Source organism: Miniopterus schreibersii, assembly GCF_964146895.1.
Source record: "Miniopterus schreibersii genome assembly, chromosome: 13".
NCBI classification, from domain to species: domain Eukaryota; kingdom Metazoa; phylum Chordata; class Mammalia; order Chiroptera; family Miniopteridae; genus Miniopterus; species Miniopterus schreibersii.
In genome coordinates, this window is record NC_138113.1 from 49,877,525 (window position 1) to 49,896,755 (window position 19,231).

The following is a 19,231-nucleotide window of genomic DNA, read 5'->3' on the forward strand; positions in this document are numbered from 1 at the left end:
GCAAAACATGTATAACATAACATTTACTGTTTTAACCAGTGTTAAATGTACAGTTTAGTGGCATTAAGTACATTCATGTTGTTGTGCATCCATCACCACTCTCTCTCTCCAGAACTTTTCTCAAACTTCCCAAACTGAAACTCTGTACCATTAACCCTTGGCTTCCTATTTCCCTCCTCCCTCCAACTCCTGGCACTACCATTCCCTTTCTGTCTTTATGAATTAAATTAAATTACTATTTTAGGTACCTCATAGGAGTGGAATAATATAGTATCTCACTAAATTATTGACTAGTTTAGGTACCTCATAGGAGTGGAATCATATAGTATTTATCCTTTTGTGACAGGTGTGTTTCACTTAGCATAATGCCTTCAAAGTCCATCCATTTGTAATGTGTCAGAATCTCCTTGCTTTTTAAGGCTGAGTAATATTCCATTTTGTTTTTCTATTTACCCTTCAATGGACACTTGGGTTGCCTTTACCTTTTGCCATTGTGAATAATGCTGCTAGAAACATGGGTGCACAATTACCTGTTTGAATCCCTGCTTTCAGGTCTTTTGAGTATATACCCACAAATGGAATTGCTGGATTATATGGTAATTCTATTTCCTGCCCCACCTTTGAACCTCTCTCTTAACTTTATGCCCTCAATCAAAACATACTCATCATCTGTCTTATTCTTCCATAAGCTGCTGTAGGAAAGCTTCACTTGGAAAGCATCTAATCATGACAATGTATTAATAGCTGACAAGGCTTAGCATATTACCCCTCCCAGGGACATCTGCATTTTAACAGAGGAACATCTTAAGGAAAAGGAATGGCTGCATCAAATGGTGGCTTTTCAAAGCAGCAACAGGCTGGGGGTAGGGGTGGGGCTATGGCACATCTGAAGTAAGGCCTCTCAGGAACTCTCATTACACTATTTCTAATTTTCTCTTTTCTCACTCACTAAGTGTAGACTCCTCCGTCTTGCCTGTCCCAAGTTCTATCCTCACTTACTTTCTCTGCTGTAGTTAATTTGCCAACAAGCAACATCCTATTATAAACCCTCTCAACACCCTCCCTGGGGGTTCTTCCCACCAGGCAGTGTATTTGGTGCTGGAGAAGCCAGGCAACCCTCTTCCAGTGAATCTGGACAGCCCCAAATAGAATCTCCTTTCTCTCTTAAGCCTGTTCCTTTCCCTAGGTTTCCAGTGTCTTTTAATGGCCCTGCAGGCTTTCCATGTTCAAGGGTTTGGAGCATCTCAGGCTTGTTTATACCTTCACCAAGTCCCACTTACTCTGCATCCAGAAAATTATTCCTCTTGTCCTCTCTTCTACACCATCCCATTGGACTGACTTATTCAGGCTCTGCCCACTACCTCCCAGGTCCCACTACCCCATCATCCTGCATCTGCAGTCTGTGCTTACAGTGAGCCAAGGTTCTCCACTGCCTATGAAATGAAATTACAGTTCCTCAGAGTAACTCTCAAAACTGGCTCCAAGTCACCTTTGCAGCTTTACCTCCCACTGCTCCCCTTACTGCACTCTTGTCAAACTCAATCAAGTGCTGTTGGTTGAACAGAGCTGAAATATTTCACCTGAGCCTTTGTGCACCCTAGTTCCTCTACTCAGACACCTCCCTGATTCTCCCCCGAATACTTTTCCTCTGAACTCCCACTGCATTTTATCTGTACCATTGCCACAGTACATCTTAATTTGATCTTGTCTCTAAGAACCCTTGCTTTTAACAGCTGTAAAAACCATCTTCTTCACTTCCCTGCTAGTCCCCACTGGCCATCAACCTAAGAGCTGGGGTACCCAACCTCCCAGACCTTCCTTCAGGGTTTGGAGTGCCCTGTTCTCTTTGGCCCCTTGTCCATTTCTACACATGCTAGCACTCTAGCTGGAACGCCCCCCTCACCCCTTCGGATTTCATCCATGCCTATGAAGAGCCACCTTTTCCTTTTCACAGTCCCCCAGAGTTTATCACGATTCACGATTATAAATATGCATTTGTGTCATTATTTTTTATTGTCATTAAATTTGTCCTATTATTTGCTTTTCAATCCATACCTAGAGAGCAATGACTGTGCCTGTAACGTTCACTAATATTCACTACCTTTCTCTCCAGTGCCCAGCAATGTACATGGCACATAATAGGGGCAAACAGAAATTTGTTTACTAAATATATTAAAACATTTTGCTCTTTGTAGCTTAGTCTGTTTTGCTGAGGAGACTGGAGAAGGTTCTCATGAAACCTACACTTAATGCAGCCTCCCCATTCTCCCTCTTCTTTTCTTTCTTTCTTAAAACAGAGGGAGAGACAGGGAAGGAGGAGATGGTGGTAGAAGGAGCTCTGAGGACCACTGCAAGGAACAAAAAGAAGACTATCAATAATAAGGGACAATATTGCATTCATGAAATAGGAATAGGGTGTTTTTAAAAGGAACTCTTTCCTGGAAATAAAAATTAAGATAACCAAAATAAAGAATTCAAGAAAATAAATGTAATAATATAGTTGAGGAAATTTCTCAGAAAGTAAAAAAACAAAGACTAAATTGGTAACAATGATGATAATATTTAGAACTTAAAATATACAGCAATTACCATGTGCCAGGCACTGAATTAAACCTCACAACTACCCTATGAGGAAGGCACTGTTATTATTCTCAAAACAGAAAACAGGAAAGCTAACAAATTAAAGGATCAATCTAGGAAATTTAATAACTGACTAAAATCTTTTGTTTTCAAAAAAAGAAACAACCACCACCAGAAAATGCAGTGAGTGAAAAAGAAATGATCACAAATCCCAGAACTGAAAGACCAGGGAACAGAAGGGACAGAACCCATGTGGAAACATTTACAGTTGCAATGATATGATGTCTTGGATCCCAGAGGAAAATATAGGGAGTAGGTGGGGATGCAGATGAAGACCAGACAATACTTTTGTATGGGAATATTAATTTTTAAATACCCATTAAGATATGAGTGGAGATGCCAACTTAGTGATAAAGTCAGGCCTGAAGATAAAAATTAAAAAATCAACGGTATTTAAAGGCATGAGGTTAGATGAGATCACAAGGTTAGAGTGAAGATGGAAAAGAGCAGAGGATCTAGAACAGAGACCCTTCTAGCACTTTAACATGTAAAGATCAAAGAGCATATAGTTTACTTTTCAGTTGTGATAAAGCCACAAAATAGCATCTAATTGAAACAACATTATATATTGTTGCAAATGTATATTTAAAGGATAACAGGCTCCTGACTTATGTGCAGTACCTGAGAGCTTTTGTCATGTTTACCACTGAAAGTACATGCTATGGAAGAAAATATACATAAGTTAATGATTATTTGTGAGTTATAATTTCTTAAAAAGATTTTTTGGAATCAGTACACAGGAAGAAAGGTGAACAGAAGAGAGTGATCAAGTTCACTAGCTCCCAGAGAAATGTTAAAACAAGGTAACACTTCTCAGACTTGTCTGACAATATCAAAAGGTATGGAAAAAAGAACTCTCATCTGCTGCTGGAAATATAAATCAGCAAAGCCTCTTTTGCTATTCTAGAGTAATTTAAATCCAGCTATTCCACTCTGAGTATATAACTGTCCTAACGAAACTGTTATACCTGTGAAAGAGTGAAAAGACACTCACAGCAGCACTGTTAGTAACAGCAAAAACTGGAAACAGCCTGCATGTTCATCAATGGGGGAAACAAAAATAAAATATGACACGATCCATATGATGGAATACCATCCACTAGTTAAAGTACATACTTATCACTGAGTATATTTCAAAAATACAATGACGCATGACAAAAAGATACGAACGGTGTGTATAATATAATACCATTTATAATATTTTAAGATTCATGATACTGGTTTCCTCTGGGGAGCTTGAGAGAGAAGGGAATGGAATTGGAAAGGTATATTAAAGGAGCTTCAAATTTAGTAATAATGTTTTATTTCTTTTATAATATAAAAACTGAGGTAAATACAATAAAATATCAAATTTTACTGGTTCTGGGCGATAGGTACATAAGCATTTACTGTATTATACTGTGTACTTTTAACCTTCGCAACGAGGGGGGGGCTGTGCATACAGTGTTTTATTCATATAGGGGGGAAATGGTAGAATAAGCAGTATGCTTTCTGATGTTGATTCAGTAAAGAAAATAGTGAAAAAATTTAAAATAAGTTTCTCATGGTCAACTGACCATGGGCTTTTCAGCATTTTGCATAAAAATAGGAAATAAAAAATAGGGAATGAACATGAAACTTTCAAAGCTGAGCTTTCAAAGTAACAGATGAGATTAAACTATTTCTTCATGGTACTGAATACTTGGCTTGTTCTAAAGGCATATAGCTAAGTGATATATCAAGTATTTAAAGAGCCTAAATATATTACTCTAGGGCTGAAATAACACAGTTTTTAAGATTTAAGAAGATGTGTTACAAACAGTTTGTAATATATTTACTCTTTCCCAAACCATGATTTACTTTCTTCAGTATCTAAAGAAACTGATGATATATTCATTATTACACATATTTAAAAACCACATCCAAGTTTTAAATTAAAATTGAACGTAAAGAAATACCTTCAGAACTAAATATAACCAAAGAATGGAATAGGTACTAATTTGGCACCAGCCTTTAAATTGAAAGAGTCTTCTAACTTTTAAGTGTGATATACTCATCAATGTAGTATCTGATAGAGTTCAAAATACTCATCAATGAAAAATTTTTCCATAATTTCTGAGTCCATACACAGTCTAAATTTCTGACAGTCACCTGCTGCCATTCTCAGTAACTATAATTCTGAATTAGGATGTCTTCATTTAACAGAAATAAAGTAAGAACAGAAACTAGATAGAAAGTTTAATCTATGACTCAACTCTTAGATCACTCTATAACACTGTACACATGAGGACATACATTCTTTTACTTAGTTTTAAATTTTTATTGATTTTTAGAGAGAGGAAGGGAGAGGGATAGATAGATAGAAACATCGATGGGAGAGAAACATCATCGATCGGCTGCCTCCTGCATGACCCCTACTGGGGATTGAGCCCACAAGCAGGGCATATGCCCTTGATCAGGAATCGAACCGGTGACCTTTTGGTTCCTGGGTTGACGCTCAATCACTAAGTCACACCAGCTGGGCCATTCTAACTTTTATTTTTTTTATTTTTATTTTTTATTATTATTATTTTTAATATATCTTTATTGATTTCAGAGAGAGGAAAGGACAGAGAGAGAGAGATAGAAACATCAATGATGAGAGAGTCATTGATCGAGCCTGCAACCCGGGCATGTGCCCTGACCGGGAATCAAACCCCGATCGCCTGGATCCCAGGTCAATGCTCAACTGCTGAGCCACACCCGGCCGGGCCATTCTAACTTTTAAATGAAGAAGTTTCATGTGTAGATTTTATCATTACTTCAACAACACTGGCCAAAAAAAAGTAACATTAAAATAATTATAGTAATAATTTGCATTTTGTGTAACACCAAACTGAGACAATAATAAAAAATAAATATCAGAGCCCTGGCTGGGGGGCTCATGTGGTTGGAGCGTCGTCCTATACACCAAATGGTTACAGGTTCAATTCCCAGTCAGGGCACATGCCTGGGTTGCGCAGGTTTGATCCCGTCAGGGTGCATACGAGAGACAATCAATAGATGTTTCTCTCTGATATCGATGCTTCTCTCTCACACTGATGTTCCCCCCCCACCCCTTTCTCTCTCTCTCTCTCTCTCAAGTCAATGAACATATCCTCGGGGGAGGATAAAAATAAAGTAATAAATAAATAAATAAAAATCAGAGCTGAGGCTGTTCTTCCTATTCATGGAAACCAGTACTGATAACAACAGCGAGAGCAGCAGTGTTAATTAGGTGGCTTTAAGGTAATGTCCTTACCCAGCTGGTTCTTCATCCCCATGAGCACAGAGTTCATCTGAGCTCTGGATGTATAGAGCTTGTTTACAGCCTTCCTTGACCTGATCACCTCCTTGGCCAGGACCACACAGACGTCTTTCTGACCCTTCTTGGCAGCATCTTTCACAGATCGTTTCACTTTTTCTTCTTCTCTTTGAATATCTAAATTTAAAGCACAACACAAAACAACAAAAAATTAAGGGTAAACCAGATTTATTGGTACTCAAATCTGCTCTTATTGTGAGCTAAATGTGTCTGTTAAATAGGAAAACAGATAGGAGAATACAAACAAAATTAAAATAATGTGATGGGTATTTGTTATTTCCAGATACAACATTAAAGTAATTTAAGAGTAAAAGTAAAAATAAATCCTATTACATTAAGTCAAAATTTCAAAACTGCTTTTGCAAACCCATTCTAATATTTGTTGGTATTGGTATAAAGAAACTTGAATTCCATCCGTAAATGCATTCCAGAGCTTGCTCTAATAATCAGTAAGTAGTATTGCCACAATTACGGGAGCACAATCGTTGTAGGGTCACTAATGACTTATAAAAATCTACAACTCAAAAGTATCATAACAGCATCAACTAGTGGTAAGATATGTCTACATTATATGCTTTATTAACAGTCAAGATTATTTTACTACCATTTTAAGTATACAGTTCAGTGGTATTAAGTACATTAGTACTGTTATGACCCATCACCACCATTCATCTCCAGAACTCTTTTATAGCTTTCAAAACTGAAACTCAAACCCATTAAACAGTAACTCCCCCAATTCCCTCTTTCCACCAGCCCCTGCCTACCACCATGCTACTTTCTGTCATTATGAATCTGACTACTCTAGATACCTTATATAAGTGGAATCATATGGTATTTATTTTTTTGCGACTTGCTTATTTCATTTAGTATAATGTTCTCAATGTTCATCCACGTTGTAGCATGTATCAGAATTTCCTTCCTTCTTAAGGCTAAATAATATTCCATTGCATGTATATACCAAATTTTGTTTATCCATTCATCCACCAATGGACACTTGGGTTGTTTTCAACCCTTAGCTATTGTAAATAATGCTGTTATGAACTTGAGTGTACAAATATATCTTCAAGGTCTTGCTTTCAAATCTTCTGTGTATATGCTTACATTACCATAGACTGGGTGGCTTAAACAGCATAAATTTATTTTTCACAGTTCTGGAGGCTGGGAAGTCCAAGATCAAGGTGCCAACAACCCATTTGGTTCCTGGTGAGAACCAACTTCTTGGTTTGCAAATGGAAGGCATCTTGTTGTATCCTTACATGGCCAAGAGAGAGATCATCTCTTGTGTCTCTTCTGATAAGGGAACTAATCCCATTAATTAGGGCCATACCCTCATGACCTAATTACCTCCTAAAGGTCTCACCTTCAAATAGCATCATACTGGAGTTAGGGCTTCAACATACGAAATTTGGGGGCACACATTCATCCATATCATTCTATCTTTGGCCTCCAAAAAATGCATGTCCTTCTCACTTGTAAAATGCATTCGTTCCATCCCAACAGCCCCTTCTCTTAATTTTTTGTGAAAGTTTGAGAAGTACTGATGTTACTTCTTTAAATGTTCAGTAGAAATCACCAGTGAAGACATCAGGTGTAGAGCTTTTCTTTGTCAGGAGGTTTTTTGTTTTTTTTAATATATCTTTATTGATTTCAGAGAGAGGAAGGGAGAGGGGGAGAAAGAGATAGAAACATCAATGATGAGAGAGTCATTAATCGGCTGCCTCCATGTGCCTGACTGTAGATCGAGCCCGCAACCCATGCCCCTGACTGGGAATTGAACCCTGATCTCCTGGATCGTAGGTCGAAGCTCAACTGCTAAGCCACACCTGGCCGGGCTGTCAAGAGATTTTTGATGACTGATTCAATCGCCTTACTAATTATAAGTCTATTTAGGTTTCCTATTTCTTTATGTTTGAGCCTTTACAGATTGTGTTTCTAGGAAGTTGTTTATTTCATCTAGGTTATCCAATTTGTTGGTGTGCAATAACAACTGTTCAAGGTACTCTCTTAAAATATTTTTTATTTCTGTAGAATCATTAGTAATGCTCCCATTTTATCTGATTTTAGGATTTGAATCTCTCAATCTAGCTAAAGGTTCATCAATTTTGTTGATCTTTTTGAAGAACTCACTTTTGACTTTTCTCTATTGTTTTTTCTATTCTCTATTTTATCTTTGCTCTAATCTTCATTATTTCCTTCCTACTGAGAGCTTTAGGTTGAGTTTACTCTTCTTTTTCTAATCCGTAAATTGCAGTTTTGGTTGTTGACTTGAGATCTTTCTTATTTTTCATTGTTTTTACAGCTATAATTTCCTTCTGAGCACTGATTTTGCTGCATCCCATACATTTTGATTGATATATTGTGTTGTGGTTTTCACTCATCTCTAAGTACCTTCTAATTTTCCCTTGTGATTTCTTTTTTGACCCACTTGTTGTTTACTAGTGTTTAATTTCCACATACTTGTGAAATTTCCAGTGTTCTTCCTGTTACTGATTTCTAACCAACCCTCATGTGGTCAGAGAAGATATCTTAAATGAAATCTGTTGTTTAAAAATGATTGAGAGTTGATTTTTGGCTTAACATATGATCTATCCTGGAAAATGTCCCATGTGTACTTGAGAAGAATCTGTATTTTGTTGTTTGGGGATATAAATGCTTTATGTGTCTATCAGTTCTAGTTGATTTATTGTGTTGTCCAAGTCCTCTATTTCCTTATTTACCTTCTGTCTACTTTTGAGAGTGGGTTATTAAAGTCTCCAACTATTATTGTAGTACTATTTCTCCCTTTAATTCTGTCAATTTTTGCTTCATATATTTTGATGATCTGCTATTAGATAAATATGTGTATAATTATCTTCTCATTGTATTAAAATTGTTATAAACATATAATGTCCTTCTCTGAGACTCAAATTACCTGTTGGACCACTTGATATTGTTCCACAGGTCATTTTTTTTACTTTTTTCTCTGTACTACAGTTTTAATAGTTTGCATTGGTATCTTAAATTTCACTGATCTTGTTTTCTGTAGTGTCTAATCCGCTTGCTAAAACCATTCAGTGAAGTTTTTATTTTACTTTATTTTAGACCTTTCATCTCTAGAAGTTCCATTTTCTCTTTTCTATATCTTCTATTTTTCTCCTTATAATGTTCATGGTTTCCTTTAAGTTCCTGAACATATTTATAATAGCTGTCTAAAATTCTTGTCTGTTTCCGATCATCTCAGTTTTTTCTGGGTCTTTATTTCCTGATTTTTCTGATCTTGGGTCCCACTTTCCTGCTTCTTCCTAGTAATTGCTGGGTGTCTAAATTTTTTGTTCTTCTTTTAAAGAGCATTCAGCTGTATTTTGGAAGACAGTTCAGTTGCCTACAGATCAGCTTTTAAAACCTGACTTTAAGCTCTGTTAGTGTGGACTTATAGTGGCCTTTAATCTAGGGCTATTTTAGCCTTAGTATTAAGGCATGATCCTTCTGGGGTCCCTAATGACTGTCCCAGATGTTCAACAAAGTCTCATTACTGTGTGGGATCAGAACTCTACCATCTTTCAATTCTTTGTTAGTGCTGGGAATTGTTTAGCTTATAGTTTCCTAGTAGTTGTTATGTCCTCAGTAATTGTTCTTTGTCCAACCACTTGAAATCTTACTCTAAGTATGCTGAGCTTAGTATTCAGCTAAAGACTCAATGGGACACCATGCAGATATTTGGAGCTCTTTCTCTGCGCAATGCCCTTCTGATACTCTGCCTCACAAAGTCCAGCCACTGTAGCCTCCCTGATCCCTAATCTCTGTTTCCTCAACTCAGTGAGACCACCATGCTCTGCATAGAATCCCCTTCCATGTACTATGTATGATCCAGAAAGTTTCTCCAGGCAGAAAATCAGGGACATATTAGGGCTCTCTGCCTTTGTTTTCCTTCTTTCAGTGATCAAAATTCTGCATTACCAGTTGTCCAATGTTTGCAAACAGATGTTTTATAGACTGTCCAGTTCTTTCATTTACAGTGGGAGTGCAGGCCCAAAACCCTTACTCCATCATGGCTGGGAATGGAATTCCCCTCTCCAATTCTTTTTTTAAGAAAGTGATGATATTGAGATATCTTTATGATATTAATTTTTCTCCAGTCATAAAAGTGTTAAAAATCATAAAAGTTTTAAACATTATCTCTTTGCAAGTCACCTTAATTTTAAGTGGTACTCAACAACAACTTTACTTATAAATATATTTTCCTCAATTTACAGCCATGCTAAGATAGATGAGTAGTGAAAATGGAATTTCATTCCTTACTTATGTAGTTTATTTAATTTGAATTTCATTTCTTTATAAGTAGGAAGAGATTTTTTTTAATTCTTTATTTTTAATAGCTTAAAACAACACATTTATTCTTTTACAATTCTGGTGGTCAGAAGTATAAAAATCAATGTGTTGTCTTCTGGAAGCTTCAGGGAAGAATCCATTTCCCTGTCTTTTCTACCTTCTGGAGGCCAACTAGGTTCTTTGGTGCATGGCCTGATCTCCCATGTTCAAAGCACATTACTCCAACACCCGGGTACTGTGGTCACATCTCTTTTTCTCTCACTTTTCCTCAACACATTGCCTCCCTCTTAAAAGGACCTTTGTGATTACATTGGGCCCACTCAGATAACCCAGGATTATCTCCCCACCTCAAGATCCTTAATTTAATCACATCTGCACAGTCCCTTTTGCCATGTAAGGTAAAATATTCATAGGTTCTGAAAATTAGAACACAGACATCTTTAGGAGGTCATTATTCTGTCTACCACAGTATGTGAGCACTTGCTTTGTTTCCAACCCTAACTTAGACTCTAGAAAATCAGAAATTAATGAACATGGCCTGCCTCCCTTAAACAGCTGAATTCCAGGCCAGAGAAAGCTTTAGTTTTAACAAAACATAAAGTTTCTTTGAGTTCATTAGAGTTTAGTTCTTCTTATAATTATTATAAAGCAAAGTAGTTACTACAATTATAAATATAAGAATCAACTATGTCTTACAATATATAGAAGCAGTTTATTTTTATGAACTAATGCAAAATACACCAAGAAAGTGAGGAACAGGAGACATAAAAATGATAATTTACCTCTTATTTGCCTGTCAACAACTCTCATTTCCTTTCTTATCTTCAATGACCACTCATTGACCTGGGAAAGATTTTAGAAAAGGAATTATAAGAGAAGCCAACCTCCTAATTCACCAAATTTTAAAGAATTTTATATTAATTCTACATTTATTCCAGGTACAAAATAAATAAGCCATTTTCAAAACAGAGCTTTAGGGCAAATTCCATTTTTTTAATCTATTTAATCCCAGTACATAGAAATCCCCAGCTATTCAAAGATTCTTATCTGAAGGTAGGCAGTAAAAAGCATTTTATACCAGATCTCAGAGAAATTTCAGTACCCTGCAGGTACATAAAGATTTTTCAAGAGTTGCATGAGTATAAATAGGGTTTAAGGGTATCAGAAGATTTTCAACTCCTATAGATAATTATTTTAAAAACTGCTCTGCCTGTATCATTAGAGTTCACCTTTTCCTTTTCCCTTTTAACAATGCTTTTTCATTTCAAAAAAGAAATATATCCCTCTAATATATTTCCCTGAGAGGCAAAATCTCTAAAGCAGTAAATATAAGGACAACTGGAAATACTGGTATTGGTGTTGAGATAACAGTGAGTGACTGACTAATGATTATCAAATTCTTATGTAAGTATAAAGTGTTTTAATTCTTCAGTTTCAAAAAAATTGAAGGAAAATCTGATAAATCACTAAAACTAAATTTTACACTAAATCACTGTGCTTTTTGGCATATGACATAGAAATTCAAAGAACTGAGTGACACTGACATAACAAAGTGTCTATTACAATCTACTTATTTATATTAACAATGTTTCTCAGCCCTTAAGTCTAACAAAACATAAACATAAAATAGGACTTTTTTCTGCTTGCTGCACCTCACATTGAGAATCTTATATACACCTGCAGCCATGCCATCCGAGGGTCCTCTGCAGTTGATGCAGGTCTTAGGACATAAGAAAACTGCCAGAGCCATGGCACACTGCAAATGGGGCAACTGCCTCATTAGATGAATGGGTGGTTCCCTGAACATGATCCAACCACACACTGCAACACAAGCTACGAGAGCCTGTTCTGCCTCTGGGCAAGGAACAATTAGCTGGCTGTGTCCATGTGAAGGGTGGTGGTCATGTGGCCCAGATTTACGCAATCTGCCAGTCTACCTCCAAAGCCCTGGCGGCCTATTACCAAAAATATGTGGATAGACTTTCAAGAAGGAGATAAAACACTCTCATCCAGTACGACCAGATCATTCTGGTAGCTGACTGCCTTTACTGCAAACCCCAAATTTCGGTGACCTGGTGCCCATGATCACTATCAGAAATCCTACCAAACAGCCCTCATGAGGGTCAGGGTTCACCTTTATAATAAACAATGGTTGTGAGAGTTAAGGTTAAAAATATATAATAATAATAACAGTAGTAAAACAGGAATAGAACTGATGTTGAACACTTTAGCTTTCATTCATGGATACATGAACTAAATAGCATTAAAAAAATCCATACCATTAAGAAAAGATGTATCTCCAATAAATCTGACTTTTAATAATTTGATTAAAATCATTATTTAACAAAATCTGTAAAACATTTTCCCCCCAAAATATCTTTTTATTGGTTTCAGAGAGAGGGAGAGAGAAAAATGTCAATGATGAGAGTCATTGATCAGCTGCCTGCCCCCCCGTGGGGATCGAGCCCGCAATCCGGGCATGTGCCCTGACCCAGAATTGAACCGTGATTATCTGGTTCAGAGGTTGACACTCAACCACTGAACCACACCCGCCGGACTGTAAAACATTTATTATACAACAACAACTCCACCCAGAAGAACTACTAAAGCACCTAATGCTGTTTGGTTATACAATTAAAAATTTTTAATATTAAGTTTATATATGTTTTTAAGTGAAATTCGCATATCACGATTAGCCATTTTAAAGAGTACAATTTAGTGGCATTTCGTGCCTTCACTATGTTGTGCAAACCAACTCTCCCTAGTCTCAAAACTTTTCAACATGTCTGAAGAAAACACTATGCCCTTTAAATAATCTCTCCCTATGTCCCCTTCCCCCCATTCCTTTTCAACTGCTAACTGGCTTTTTATCTCTTTTGATCTACTTATTTTAAATATTTCATATAAAAGGAATCATACCATTTGTGGCCTTTTGTGTCTGGCTTCTTTCATTTAATATACTGTTTTCGAGGCTCATCCATGCTGTAGCATGTACCAATACTTCAGTCCTTTTTATGGCTAAAGTACATTTTTACAACTTGTTTATCTACTCATCTGTTGACGGACATTTGGGTTGTTTCCATCTTTTGATTACTGTAAATAATGCTGCTATGAACATTTGTGCACAAGTATTTGAGAACCTATTTTCAATTCTTTTGGATATATACCTATGAGTGGAATTGCTGGGTCATATGGTAATTCTATGTTTTTCCTTTTTGAGGAACTCCAAAACTGTTTTTTAAAGCGTCTTCACCATTTTATACTCTCACCAGCAATGTACAAGGGTTCTTATTTCTCCACATTCTTGCTGACACTTATCTTCCAATATTTTTTATTGTAGTTCATCTTCGGGACCTGTTAAGCAGGACTCTCAATGTGGTTTGATTTTCATTTCCTTAATGACCAATAAAGTTGAATATCTTTGTGTGTGCTTGTTGACTATTTGTATATCCCTTTTGGAGAAATGTCTATTCATGTCTTCTGTATTTTTAAGTTCAGTTGTCTTTTTGTTATTGGGTTCTTTATATATTCTCATGTTAGAATCTTATCAGATACATGATTTGCCAATATCTTCTCCTATTCTGTAAGTTATCTTTTCAATTTCTTGATAATGTCCTTTGACGAACAAAAGCTTTTAATTATGATGAATTCAATTTTTTTTTCTTTTCTGTTGTGGCTTGTGCTTTTGGTGTCACAGCTAAGAATCCATTGTCAGATAGGAGATCATGAAGATTTACCCCTATGTTTTTTTCTAAGAGTTCTATGGTTTTAGGTCAAAGACTTTAATTTAGGTCTTTGATCCATTTCGAGTTAATTTCTGTATATGGAGTGAGGGAGAGATCCAGCTTCATTCCTTTGCATGTGGTTATCCACTTGTCCCAGCACCATTTATTGAAGATACTATCCTACCCTCATTGGATGGTCTTGCACCCTTGTAGGAAATCAAATGGCCATAGATGTATGGGTTCACTTCTGGACTCTCAATTCCATCCTATGGGTCTATATGACTGGGAGTTCTCCACATTTGTTCTTCATTTTCAGTACTGTTTTGGCTATTCAGATCTTGTATTTCATATAAGTTTAAGGATCAAACTTTTCTATTTCTGCAAGAAAGGCATTTGGAATTTTGATAGGGATGGCACCAAATCTAAAGATCACTTTGGGTGGTACTTCCATCTTAACAATATTAAGGCTTGCAATCCATTAACTTGAATTCTCTTCCAGCTATGTTTTATAGTTTCCAGTGCACAAATGTTTTGCTTCCTAGGTTAAGTTTATTCCTTATTTCCTTTTTAAAATTTTCATTGCTAGTGTAAAACAAAAAACAAAAACACCTAATTTTTTAATGTTTATCATGTAATCTACAACTTCACTTAATTCACTTATCACTACTTTTTTTTGTGCACGAGTCTTTGAAGTTTCCTATATAAGGAATCATGCCATCTGCAAACACATAGTTTTACTTCTTTCTTTTAAAAATGAATGCCTGCTATTTCTTTTTCTTGCCCAATTGCTCTGGCTAGGACTTCTAGTACAATGTTGAATAATAGTGGCAAAAACAGGTGTCTCTGTGTTGTTCCTAATCTTAAGGAAAAAGCTTTCAGTCCTTCACAATTTAGTATAATGTTAGCTGTAGTTTTTCATAAATGTCCTTTATCACGTTAAGAAAGTTCCCTTCTATTCCCAGTTTTCTGTTTTTATCATAAAAGATATGTACATATTTTTATTTCAAGAATAATAGGATTATTAAGTTATTCCAAGCATAAATGTATTATGTTAGGAGAAATCCATGTGGTGAAAGTAGAATGGAAATAAATGGAAATTCTCCCCTCAAGGAGAAAAAGAATAATGCAAAATGTCCAACTATAAAAAAGAACTTGTACAAGTATATTTTAAATAAATATTGAAGGTAATCAAATTGCTGTGATACTTTTAAGAGATTGATGCACCAATTTTAAACACAATATTTACAGTATGTAAAAATTGCATCCTATGCAACTCTATTTAATTATAATAAAAAACATAAAATACTGATTTTACAACTATACATGATAGCACACAAGTACTCAAAATTCTTTCACGTAATATATGAAGAAACTGAAAGACAATGTTATAATCTTACTAGAACTTTCAGAATTTTCAGGAAAGGAAATCCAAAATTCATACATTCATTCAAATGTTTACTAAGCACATGCTTTGTGATTCAAGATGCCCAAGGATAAAGAAAAGCACATATTTCAGTGATGAGAAAGAACTTACTGATTAAAATTATACTTACTGTGTAAATACTGATACAATATTTTTTTATTTTAAATCTTGGAGTACTAAGTTTAGTTGGGACCAAAGACTACTTCTGGAATTTGAGCATAAAAACACTTAGTACCAAATAATTTTTTACTATAAAATAGTTCACAGGAAATTGAAGACTTAAGTATCACATTTCTATTTTGCTTAAACAGAGTAATAAAAATCATGACTTGCTAATAGCCACTAATATTAAAAACAGATTATCTGAATAAAAATGAAAATAATACTAGCATAATAATGCTATTTTCATCCCAAGAAAAAGATATTTAAAAGATTCGTTTGAGAATTCATTAGAAAAGTTTACTTATGTCTGATTGGTTTATATGAGGACTTTTAAAACAAATTTCATCTTTAAAAAAAACTTCAGAGACTATGGAGAAGTTGAGTGATTTCTTGTTATTAAATGTTAATAAAATCTTCAAAAGAATTTTTGTTTTAAATATGGATGTTTTGCTGTTATTCTCTAGAGCATTTGAGATTTTGTTCCCCAGCATATGTCATCAGTTGGCTCAAACTCTTATAAAAAAATTTTTAATTACCATATAACCCAATGATTCTCCTAGGTATATATTCCCCAAAGAACTGACAATAGGTCCTCAAACAAATACCTGTACATCAATGTGCACAGTAGCTCTATTCACAATAGCCAAAAGATGATTCCACTTATAAGAAATATTTAGAACAAGAAAGCAGATTGGTAGTTGGTACTGGGAAAGAAGAGAATGAGCTGTAACTGCCTAGAGAGTATGGGGTTATATTTTGGAATGATGAAAATGTTTTGGGGGATGAGCTAAAGAACATATGCATACCCCATGGTCATGGGCAATGGAGGGTTGAAGGCCAAGGGAGGGAGTGGCAGGGTGGGTGGACATGGGCAAAAAGGGGAAAAATGGGGGACATCTGCAATAGTGTCAACATCAAAAATTAAAAAAAAAAGAGTGAAAAACTGTTTTGGAACTAGAAAGATGGGTGGTTGCACAATGTTAGGAATATACCAAATGAATTGTTCAGGGTAAAACTGTTCATTTTATGTTAAGTGAATTTCACCTCAATTTAAAAAAAGAAGTAAAGAAAGAAAAAAGGAGGGAGGGAGAGGTAACTATATTAAGACAGAAGACTTCAGAACACGGAAACTTATCAGAGCTAAAGAGAACAGTATATAGTGATAGCACAATTCAACAAAATACATAACAATCCTTAATGTACATGCACCTAAAACAGAGCATTGAAATACATAAGGCAAAAACTGATAAAATTCAAAGGGGAAATGGATGAATCCACTATTATAGCTGGAGAATTCAACACCTCTCTTTAGGTAACTGACAAAATTGAACAGGCAGAAAATCAATAAGGACACAGCTGACTTGAACAATACTATCCATCAACTAGTTCTAACTGACATTTATAGAATACTCACTCTGTCCAACAACAGCAGAATACATATACTTCTCAAGTTCAAATGGAACACTCCCCGAGATAGATGACTTTTTTGACCATAACACACACACACCCTAACCAACTTATAAGAATACAAATCATACAAAATATGTTTTGAGACCACAATGGAATTAAACTAGAAATCAGTAATAGAAAGGTAGCTGGAAAATCCCCAAATATTTGGAGACGAAACAACACACATCTAAATAACACATAGGTCAAAGAAAAGTCTCATGAGAAATTTTAAATTATTCTAAGACACAACATTAAGAATTAAATGAAAGTTAAATACAACTTATCAAAATGTTTTGGGTGTAGCAAAGCATTACTTAGGGAGAAATTTATAGCATTAAGTGTATGCATTAGAAAAGAAGAGAGCTCTAAAATCAATAATCTAAGATTACACCTTAGAAGATTAAAGAGCAATTTTAAGCCAAAAGCAAGCAGACAAAAATAAAAGTGGAGAAGTCAATGAAATTGAAAACGGCAAAATAACAGAGAAAAATCAATGAAGCCAAAATCTGGCTCTTTGAAAAGATCAATAAAATTGAGAAGCCTCTAGCCAGGCTAAGCAAGAAAAAAGAGAGAAGAAAAAATTACCGATATCAGAAATGCTAGAGGAGTCACCACTGATCCCAGAGTAAAAAGATAATAAAGAAATGCTATTTACAACTATATACTCACAAATTAATATAGATAAAAGGGACCAGTTACTTGAAAGACCATTAAAACTCAGAAATAGACTATCTAAATAGGCCTACATCAAAGCAATTGAATCAGTAATTAATAACCTTGCAACAAAGAAAGTATCAGGGCTAGCTGGTTTCACTGGTGAATTCTACTAAACACTTAAGAAAGAAATGATAACAATTCTCTACAAAATCTTTGAAAACATATAAAATACTTCTAACCTCATTCTATGAGGTCAGTAGAATCCTAATACCAAAACTAGATGGACATTAACAGAAAGGAACACTACAGGCCAGTAGCTCTCATGAGCCTAGATGCAAAAATCCTCAATAAAAATGTTAGCAAATTGAATGAAAAAAACAGATACCTCAAGGAATCAATGGAAAAAAAACAAAAAAACCCTCCTGGAACTAATAAGCAAGTATAGCAAGATCTTAGGACAGAAGGTTAATATACAAAATTTAACTGCTTCCCAATATAACATTAATAAACAAGTAGAATCTGAAACTTAGAAAAAATATTTACAATAGTACCAAGCAAAAAATAAAGACAGGTATAAATCTAACAATATATATAGGGATCTACATGTGGAAAACTACAAAACATTGATGACAGAAATCAAAGAAGATATAAAAATAAACAGATATTCCATGTTCATGGGTTGTGAGACCCAACATTAAGATCTCAATTCTCCCCTACTTCATCTGTAGACTCAATACAATCATACTCAAAATCACCAGAATCTATATTGTAGATTTCAACAAACTAATTCTAAAATTTTTATGGAAAGACAAATAACCTATAATAAATAACATAATAGTGAAGAAAAAGCTGGAGGATTTCCCACTACCCAATTTCAAAACCTAATATAAAGCTACAATATTCAAGAAAGAGTATTATTAGCCAAATAGACACATAGATCAATGGAAGACTAGAGAGCCTAGAATTAAAACCACACAAATATACTCAACTGATAACAAATAGATATTTTTCCACAATTGAAGCAAACTAGTTGTTTTTAAATTGTCTAAATTCAAATATTCAGGGCAATGCTAATTAAACTCAACCTCTACGTTATTAACATCTGAAAATAATAAATTCTACCTTAAACTTAGTGAAGTATTTCTCTTAGAAGCACTAAGACATGAATTTAATAACTATGTAGAAGGTGGTAACTAGCTGTTAGAACAATTTCACATAACCAACAGAAAGTATTTCTTTCCCCAAATGTTAGCAATAGTCAGGAAAATAAAGAGCATGTTTTCTGAACTTGTTCTTCAAGTCTCAGCTTAAATGCTACTTCAGGGAGGGTTTACTTGACCCCTAGGATATGTTAAAAATCCCCTTGCAGTTTAATTACACAGAACTCTATACCTCCTCTCTTCTGTAAACCGCATTATATTTACAATTACTTATAGACTCCATGCTCCAGAAAGTCAAAGGCCTTTTCTTATTCACTAAGCCCTTGCACAATGTCTAGCACAAAGCAGATGCTCATTAACTATCTGTTGAATTTAACTGCATGGA

General features: G+C 35.2%; 1 protein-coding gene across 1 annotated transcript in view; it reads right to left on the reverse strand.

Annotated features, from left to right (window-relative positions):
- The window catches only part of LOC308566052 (charged multivesicular body protein 3), a 57,209-nt gene that overhangs the window by 27,361 nt on the left and 10,617 nt on the right, over positions 1-19,231 (reverse strand). Inside the window, exons 2-3 of the mRNA XM_081155960.1 lie at positions 11,053-11,113; positions 5,900-6,079 (exon numbers count right to left, since the gene is read on the reverse strand). Coding sequence (XP_081012086.1) covers positions 5,900-6,079; positions 11,053-11,113 — 241 coding nt within the window. The remainder of the gene's footprint in view (positions 1-5,899; positions 6,080-11,052; positions 11,114-19,231) is intronic.